At 29.7% G+C, this 9,407-nt stretch overlaps 2 protein-coding genes across 5 annotated transcripts in view; both read right to left on the reverse strand.

Annotated features, from left to right (window-relative positions):
• Window positions 1-6,460: 6,460 nt before the first annotated feature.
• LOC117176877 (probable RNA-binding protein EIF1AD) overlaps window positions 6,461-9,407 on the reverse strand; it is a 15,696-nt gene continuing 12,749 nt past the window's right edge. For all 3 annotated transcript variants that reach the window (XM_033367230.1, XM_033367229.1, XM_033367231.1), the window contains 2 exons: window positions 8,965-9,240; window positions 6,461-7,184 (listed from right to left, as the gene is read on the reverse strand). In XM_033367230.1, coding sequence (XP_033223121.1) covers window positions 6,960-7,184; window positions 8,965-9,234 — 495 coding nt within the window. In that variant the 5' untranslated portion in view covers window positions 9,235-9,240 and the 3' untranslated portion in view covers window positions 6,461-6,959. The remainder of the gene's footprint in view (window positions 7,185-8,964; window positions 9,241-9,407) is intronic.
• The window catches only part of LOC117176874 (DNA polymerase subunit gamma-1, mitochondrial), a 12,054-nt gene continuing 9,712 nt past the window's right edge, over window positions 7,066-9,407 (reverse strand). The window contains exon 3 of one of the 2 annotated variants that reach the window (XM_033367226.1): window positions 7,066-7,184. In XM_033367226.1, coding sequence (XP_033223117.1) covers window positions 7,175-7,184 — 10 coding nt within the window. In that variant the 3' untranslated portion in view covers window positions 7,066-7,174. Of the gene's footprint in view, window positions 7,185-9,121; window positions 9,241-9,407 lie in introns of those variants that run through there. The other variant, XM_033367227.1, reaches the window with a different exon arrangement.

Consider the following 9,407-nt stretch of genomic DNA (forward strand, 5'->3'; position numbering starts at 1 on the left):
ACAATACGCCAATTAGCACAAATGGTAAGTTCCGACAGTGCCTACAAGTGTGCCTACTGGCCGCTAGATGGCAATACCGGTTTCATATGTATACACCTGTTAAGCCGTTCCCCAGATCCATAGGCTGAATTATAACGACGAGGAGAAGAGTTTCTTTGTTCGGGCAAATCGGGGCGCTCATATAGCAGAATCAGGGGCGGACCCAGAAAAATATTTCGAGGTGTTGGGGACGGGTTTCTAAAAACCTCCCCCGGATCCATCACTAAGCAGAATATACATTTCATTAGATAGCATTGCGTCACACGCTATATAGTTAAATACGTCACATCATTTGTGCGCTTTACTTGAATTTACTTTTAAATTTTTATTTTACATATGATCCGTAATTAATCTATTTATATATTTTGCTGAAAATTCATATACATTTTTCAAAAATTCATCTCTAGTTGAAAACTCTTTTTTTTCTTCTTAAATTATATTTTCAAGCGATTTATAAATTTAGCCAGTTCAAATTTCATCTCTTCGTTTCGAAATGTTATTATTTTTCATTTAAGACTGGACAGAAATATATTTGTTTATGAATAATTCTATGCTAAATGAGCATGGAAAAGATTCACAATTACAAAACCAGACTTCAAAACTGACTCCCTTTCCGGCTGATTGGAGATAAGAAATAATAATTGGAGAAAAGATAGATGAAAAAGTCAACCAATTTTTTTCAAACTCATAGTTTTTTTCTTCTTCAAAATTAAACTATTTAGTAAAAAATAAATTTTTTACTGGAAACTTAATTATGCCAGTTCAAAATACACCTATTTTATAAAAAAAATCAACTATTTTCTTGAAAATATTTGGTTTAAAATTCAATTGTTTGGCTTAATATTCGACTTTTTATTTGATATTTGAACTATTTGGGTAAAAATTAATCTATTGTGTTAAAAATTAATTTGATGACAATTAATTTTTTAAAGTAAACATTTGTTTAATTCAGCTATCATTCTTCTTTTTTGTCCAAAAATTTAGTATTTATTGGAAAATTAACCTTCTTGTAGAAAATATGTTAGTATTTTTTAGGAAATTGTTTCTTTAGTACACAATTCACGTCTGGGGTTAAAAGATTAACTACTTTATAAAAATACTGATTTTTGTGTTAAAAATTAATTGCTTCAACGAAAAGTGTTACAAAATTTTCCGTTTTTTCAAGAAACTGTTTTTTGGGGTTTAATATTTCTTTTAATAAATCATAAATGATCATTAGTTTGCAGAGAAAGAGATAGAGAGAAAGAGCGGTCCTTCATGAATAAATTTCTCCAATTTTAACACAATATCAGTCAATTGAAAACTTTACATTTTTCCTATTAGGTGCCGCAATGGTTACATTTGCTACAAGATATTACTTTTTCAACAAATTTAGTCATGCACTAACATTTGTTAATTTTCAGAACAAATTATATAAACAAATGCATATTTTCGGCGTTCTCAAGCAAAAATAAAACGTTTTTTCATCTGATATTGCTTAAATTATATTCAACAAAGGTAGTTATTAAATAACATTTGTTAATTTTACGAACAAATTAAATAAACAAAAGCATATTTTCGGCGTTTTCAAGCAGAAATAAATCGTTTTTTCATCTGATCTTGCTCAAATTATATTCAACAAATTTAGTTATGCATTCCCATTTTTTAATTTTAAGAACAAATTCTATATACATATTGACAGTGGAACAGTTTTGAATTTTAAGCGTTTAAAATGAAAATTCAACACATCTCTCATTGAGAATTTTTTCATTTAAACGCTAGAGCAATTACACGCAATGTATAATAAAATAAATGTGTATGAATAGAACATTTAAGAGAATGGAACTGTTTTAATTAACTTGTGTAGTCGTAAATTAATTTTTAAAACTGAAATTTCAGCTACTCCGTTTTTAATTCAAAATTTATCTTTTTCAGTTACATCAAAAATACAAATACTAGGTTGGAAATTCATGTTTCTGATCGAAAATTCTGGCGTTTAGTTGACAGAAGTTGAGTTGGAAGATGAACTATGTTGCTGAAAACTCGGGTTTATAGTTTTTTTTTAAATAAAAAATCATTTTTTCCCTGGGAATCAAAATATCATTTGTTGATAAAAATTCAATTTTTGTAGAAAACAAAGATGGGAGAACAATAATCAGTGAGTTATTCTCTCAAAAATAATTCTTATAAATAATATTAATATTGATCAAACATGTAACTATTTGGTTGAAACCCCGTTTATTTAAGGTAGAAATGTGTTTTACAACTGAAAATCCAAGTATTCACGTTAAAGAGTCATTATTGAAAGCAAAAGTTAGTTTCTTCATTGGAAATTTCAACTACCTTGGTTTAGAAATTGAATTTTTGGTTGAAAATTTGACTACATTCTTGCAAACACGTTTTATCGTTTGATAATTAATTTTCTCCAATGAAAAGTTAACTGCAGGTTTCTAGTTGCAAATTTATCTATTTCAGTTTAAAATTTAACTACATAATTGAATGAAAATTAATTTTTTTGTTTGAAAATTGAAACTGTTCTCTTCATGATTTGTGTGTTTGGATTAAATAATAACGTTTCTAACAACATATTGAATTTTTTAAATTTTCGAATAAACATTCGTTACGAATTTAACTTTATAACTGTTTCATTTCTGGTAGGAAAGTCATCTTCTCGATTAAATATTTACCTCTTTGTCATACAGACCCTACTTTGACGCTAAACGTGGAAAAACGGCCGATTTCGGCTTATTTAGAACCCACTTTACAGATTCCAGCCCCTACGAAGGTAGGAGATACGGCTTCAAAGTAGGGCCTAAATTTCGACTCGGGTGAAGAGAAGAGAAAAGATACTTTTCTTATATTTTGTTCGATTCGTGAAAACCAACTCCATTTTGTCCACAAAAAAAAAACTTTTCTTCATTATGGTCAACACTTTTATATTAAATATAATAAATTTTTATGTAACTCTGCCTGGGATTGCTTATTAAGACGTTCCAAAATGAAGTGCAAATTGTATTTATCGTGTTTACTTTAATATTCGTTTCTTATTTTGCATTAAATTATATTCTTAGCTAAGCTAAAACTTGTAACATTCCAATAAATTGATATCATTACAATATGTAATATCCATGGAAATTAAAACATACTGATTTTTATTGCCTTGATTATACAGAGATTCATTATGTTTAATCTTGTTTTTTACGATCAAAGAAAAATGAGGCTTCATGTCAATAAAATAAAAATATTTATACAAAATTTGTAAATCCTTGTTCGTTGAATAAATGTTGTCTCATTTATTCTCGTAGCTTGTATCGTTTGCACACAATTTAATATTTTGATTCTCAATTTTGTTTTTCATGAAGAAAACAAAAACTACTCATCCTATAAAAAAAAGTAATTCATGACAAATTTTTAGATCTCTTTTAGTTGCAAAATTTTTGTCGATCTATCTCTTTTCGTATTTTGCTTTGTTTTAACTTATTTAGTTGTTATCTAAAATTGTATCAACAACGATCACACCGGACAGACAGACACCGACGTAAAAACTTGTTTTTCTGACTCAGGGGGCCTCAAAACATCGACATTGGGTGAAATTTGCGAAAGTCATTTTTCACATAAAACTAATACCTTCTCATTATAGATGAGAATGCAATTCATTTTTTTTTGTGATCAACATTTGAATTTTCGATTTTTTAAAACAAAATTCAAAGAGCTAATAAAAGAATAATGTAGGGCCTTGGAAAAATAACGTTTTTCTCTTCTTCAAGTTTTTCCATATTACGTTTTTTTTTTACTTCAAATGTCCATTTTCGTTTGGTTTTTTGGATTTTGAAAATCCTATAATTTTTGATGTTTTTATTTTTTTAAATATCGACAATCAAACTTGTAATTTTGGAAATTGTAGGTGTGAGTATGGTAAGGGTGGTTTTTTAGGGGTCCTGCCAAACATTCTCACTGAATCCAGCATTCATTGGATAAAAGAAGCGGATTTTTTATGTTTGTATATTTTCAAATATCGACAATCAAATTGGTCATTGTTGACATTTCAGGTGTGGATACAGTAATGGTGGTTTTTAGGGGTCTTGCTAAACAATCCTATCGACTCCATAATTCTTGGGGTTAGAAAAGAGGATTTCGGACGTTTTTATTTGGTTAAATATCGACAATCAAACTTTAACAAGGTAGGTTTGAATAAAGGGTGATGTGTAAGGACGGGTAACTGTTTAAAAACATTTGTATTCGACAATCCTTGCCAGCAAAATATTATTTTTTGGCCTTCTAATTGATTTCAGGAAAATAAAAATTAGAAAAATAATTTTTTTATTCCATTCACATGAACGTTCACAAATGAATTATATGAATAATTAAACTAATGTGTTTCTAGCAAATAAATCTTCTTCATTGAAGAATCATCACTTTGCTTGTAAATGTAATTGTTTTGTTGCAAAATTCGCTTTTGTCGGATTAAAATGAACTTTTTTGATGCAAACACGTGTTAAAAAAACAAGAATTCAAGGAACAAATTTGAACAACAACGAACAGACAAAAATAAAAAATTCCTATTGTAATCTGAAAAAATCAATAAAAAAAATTTAGACAAAAATAAAAAAGAGGAAGGAAAAATGAGAAGGCAGACAACCACGTCCCATTCCTTCTTTTTCTTTCTTTCGTCTTTTTTATTTTTATTATCATCAAATAATAATAAAATAACATTCAAAGGAAAAAAAAGAGAAGGAAGGGGATGTGTTACGCTGCCTTCTCATTTTTCTTTCCTCTTTTTTATTTTTGTCTGAAATTTTGTTTTGTTTTTTTTCAGATTACAATAGGATTTTTTGTTTTTGTTTGTTCGTTGCTGTCCAAATTTGGTCCTTGGATTCTTGTTTTTTTAATTTTTTTAACAGGAGTTTGCATCAATTTGATTATTGGACTATAAATAGGAGTTTTAATTTGGGTTTTAACCTAATTTAAATGTATTTAATTTTGATTTACTTTGGTGTTTGTAATTCATATTTTTGTTTTAAAATTAAACTAATTTGTTAGAAAGTTGAAATGCTTGTTCAGAAGTGAAGGATATATTATTTAAAAATGAAAAGATTTGATAGAAAATTATTAAATTTTGTTTAATGATGGACGTTCTTCATTATTTCATGTCAGTATAAAGATACTGGTAACTTGGAATAAAATGTTTTAAAACATTATTGTGCAATTTCCTCGGCCAGCGACATAGCCAGGATTTTTTTGGGGAGGGGCTTCGATTTTTTTCCGACGGGAACTTCGGATTTATGTACAGGAAAAGAGTGGGGGAAAAGGTAATTGAATAATGAAAAAACTTAGTTTCGGGAGCTTTAACTGCGCCCCTGGCTAAGCCTGTTCTAGGCAAGGCTCGCGAAGCTCGCAGCGAGCTTCTTCATTCAGAGGATTCGAGTAGCGTCCCGTTTCAGAGCAGAGTCGAGCACCGTAAGCAGAGTCGAGCACCACAGCTGGCCACAAGTTGCTCAACCATTCCGATAGGAGACTCCCCGAGATCACTTCTCTTCTCCCCACAACGAAAATTGTGACTCTACTTAAAGACTGCGGAGAGAAGAAGCTGATCGGCTGATCTGCCTTCCGAGACTCTTGGGCTCGAGAAGAGAAAAGGGCGAACGACGCTTCGCTCCTAGTCCCTGGTTATTTCGGCTCTGCTGATTTTGTGCTGGCGCATGCGCAAAAGTCGTCGCACAAGATTCCAACTTCACCCGGATTCTTTTTCTTATTGCCTCTTATTCGCTCTTATTCCTTGCTTAATATCTGATTACTAATTCTAATAAACTCTCTAGCTTACTGATGCTTATCGAATCTTATTTTTCTTTATTTCTTACTATCTTCCGTTACATGAAAGAGATTTAAGAAGATTTCAATCATTAAAATAGTTAAATTCGTGATTGAATATCCCCTCGATTAATCGTATTATTTTTAAAATATTGCTTCAAGGCTAATGAAAGTTTCCTTGAAGTTGTTTATAATTTTCTCTTTACACTAACTTAATCAGTGCTACTGTTTATCAAAGCAAATATTCAATGAGGCTGGTTGCAGCTTGAAAAAGTGTATTTGACTGCGAGGAAATTTCAAGGAAACATTGCTTAAACATACGTCAAATCCATCAAGTACTTTAATTCTTCATCCTTCAGAATCGAAAATAAAGTATTATCTAATATTATGAGTCTGCATTGTTCAAATACAGAATAAGTACAAAATTATAAAATAAGAAAAACCTTACATTAAAGTTCGTCTCTTGCCAAAATTGATATGTGCCAAGGTGATAAAAACAGATCTTGAGATATGAAGAATTAAGCTATTGGAATATTGAGCAACCTCAAACATACTCATTCTTTTGAAATTAATTCAAGCGTTTTTGTTCTACCATTTTTATCTTCTGTTTAATTAACAATCAACAAGGCCTGAATTTCAACATTTATAGCGTGATTTATTCTATTAAGCTTTGTTTCTTATCACAGAGCTCATTACGATTCTATAATTCACATCCAGAAAAGATAACAATATATTTTTTTTGGACACACATAGCGATACATTTTTGCCATAATTGGAAAGTACCGCGAGGTAGAAAAATATACCGGTTATTTCGAGTGGTTGCTATACAGTATACATATGATATACATTATTTTATTTATAATACTTACACCTATATTGTACGGCTACCAATGCGGTACAGATTGGTTCATTATTAGCGCGACACTTTCTATCTCTGAGTTAATGCACTCAAGTCTTTGCCATGCGAATTTTCTTAGCACTGGACACAATGCCGATAAATTTACAACAAACTCTTCGAAATTCCTCCAAAAACTATATAGAAATACTTTCAAAACAAGGAAGAATTTCGTGAGCTCTTGTTTCAGTAAAAATTAAATTAATTAAGAGTAATTGTACATACTAGGAAGGTACATTTAATCAGAATCTGAGGCTTCGGAACTAGGATCACTTTCTGTTTCGGTCGTATCATGATTTACCGGTGGTCTGTTCGTGTTCACAAAAAGGTCATCTTCTTCCTTCTCTTCGTTATCTTTTGAATCTTCTTCCTCTTCATTGTCTGCATCCCCGTTGCTTTCGTGTCGCTTTTGTTCAAATTCCTGTGGCCAACAATTTTGTGACTGGTAGAACTTTATATGCTCCTGGAAATAAATAAAAAAGAAATTCATATTTTATTAATTATTTGAGGGGTCAATTATTCGATTTTTTTTATACATGACTGAAAAATGTTGCATGAGATTGTTCAAGATCACATGGCTTTTATACATTTTTAATTTATTTTTACATAGATTGCACGAGATTGCATAGTCCTTACAAAACAAAATATTGTAGGAGAATTATTATAGGCCTAGAATAATTTTCCTATCATTTTTTCTCAATTGTAGGAAATTCATATAGAAAATCATTATACTAAAAATGTTAACAGGACAATCAGAATTGTAATAAATAGTAGGAATATTGAATATTGTAAAATTATTTTCAATCTTTTAAAATAATTTAAAATCTTGTAAATTCTTCGAAATTTTTTAAATTGTTTCATACCTCTTGAAATATTCAAAATTATAAATTAAAAAATTGACATTAAATTGAAATTATTCATTAAAGTTCCTAAAAAAAGGTTTCAAATTTCTAGAAAGCTTGAGAATCGCCAGGAATCCCTTGAAATTTCATTTTACTTATTTTATAAATATCTCTAAAAATCGCTTGAAATTATTTCGAATATATTAAAATCCCTTGAAAACTCTCCTTTGGAAATCGTAAAAATCCATTAAAATAAATCAAAGTAATTAGAAATCCTTTGATTATAAATTAAATTCAAATTATTCCTTAAAAATCTCTAAAAAATATTTAAATTCCTAGAAATCTTGTGAATCGCTAGGAGTCCCTTGAAATTTCAATTTACTTATTTTACAAATAACTCTAAAATCCCTTGAAAACTAGAAATCCCACAACATTTTTTAGAATTGCTAGAAATTCGTTCAAATATTTTAAAATGCTTTGAAAACTTTCCTTTGGAAATCGTAAAATTCCATTAAAATAAGTTAAAAAATTTTGAAATCCTTTGAATATAAATTAAATTAAATTTATTTATTAAAGTTCTCTAAAAAAATATTAAAATTCCGAGAAATCTTGCGAATCGCAAGGAATCCCTTGAAATTTCATTTTACTAATTTACAAATACCTCTAAAAATACCTTCAAAACTTTACAAATCCTACAACAAATTTCAGTCGCTTGAAGTTCTTCCGAATATCTTAAAATCCATTGAAATAAGTGAAAATAATTTGAAATCCTTTGATTATAAATTAAATTGAACTTATTCATTAAAGTTTTCTAAAAAAAGATTCAAATTCCTAGAAATCTTGCGAATCGCAAGGAATCTCTTAAAATTTCATTTGACTTATTTTACAAATACCTCTGAAAATACCTTGAAAACTAGAAATCCTACAAAATTTTTCAGAATCGCTAGAAATTTGTTCAAATATCTTAAAATTCGTTGAAAACTTTCCTTTGGAAATCGTAAAATTCCATTAAAATAAGTGAAAATAATTTTTAATCCTTTGATTATAGATTAAATTGAACTTATTCATTAGAGTTCGCTAAAAAAAAATGGTTCAAATCCCTAAAATTCTTGGGAATCGCTAGGAATCGCCTAAAAAAAACTATCATGAAAAAACTATCAGAAATTTACCATAGGAAAATAAAAATTATAGAAAATCATTACAGACCTCTACTGAATTTCCTGTAATCATATTTTTTCGTCCCGGGGATTTACAAGAGATTCCAGAAAGATAGTGTATATCAGATTGCAGGAGTTTTATTAGTGCCTCGGAATTATTAGAATGAAATATTTTTTATGTGGATTTTTTAATTAATTTTCCCTAGAATTATAAGCTTCAATTCTGTTTGAGCAAAATACAAACCCTTGTTAAGATTTTAAAAATTTCTCCCTTGACTTTGTCGCCTTCTAGAATGGGTTCGATAATAACGAAATCTCCTCTTTTCACCCAGATACTTTTTCGAAACTTCGGTGGCATAGATATTAGAAATCGATCTCCCGTTGCATCCATCGCTTCGTGAAGGTTATTCCCACGTGATTCTATTAGTTGAACTATTGATTGAGACTCAGTGGGCACACTTAAATCCTCCTCGAGCTCCCGGGCTACGTGTTTTCGTTTCGTTGATCTGGACATTATGATCTGAAACGTGATATTACATTCGGCTTATTATTCAATATTATTTCCAAAGATGAGGAGTTTATTTTGAATTAATCAATTCCGATGCATCATGGAAAAAAAGAACAGAGGTGGCGGACCCTAGGGGGCAACGATCATCTAAAAATCGCCCAGGGAGGGGCAAAGTCTTG

The sequence above is a fragment of the Belonocnema kinseyi genome, chromosome 7, assembly GCF_010883055.1.
Source record: "Belonocnema kinseyi isolate 2016_QV_RU_SX_M_011 chromosome 7, B_treatae_v1, whole genome shotgun sequence".
In the NCBI taxonomy this organism is placed as follows: domain Eukaryota; kingdom Metazoa; phylum Arthropoda; class Insecta; order Hymenoptera; family Cynipidae; genus Belonocnema; species Belonocnema kinseyi.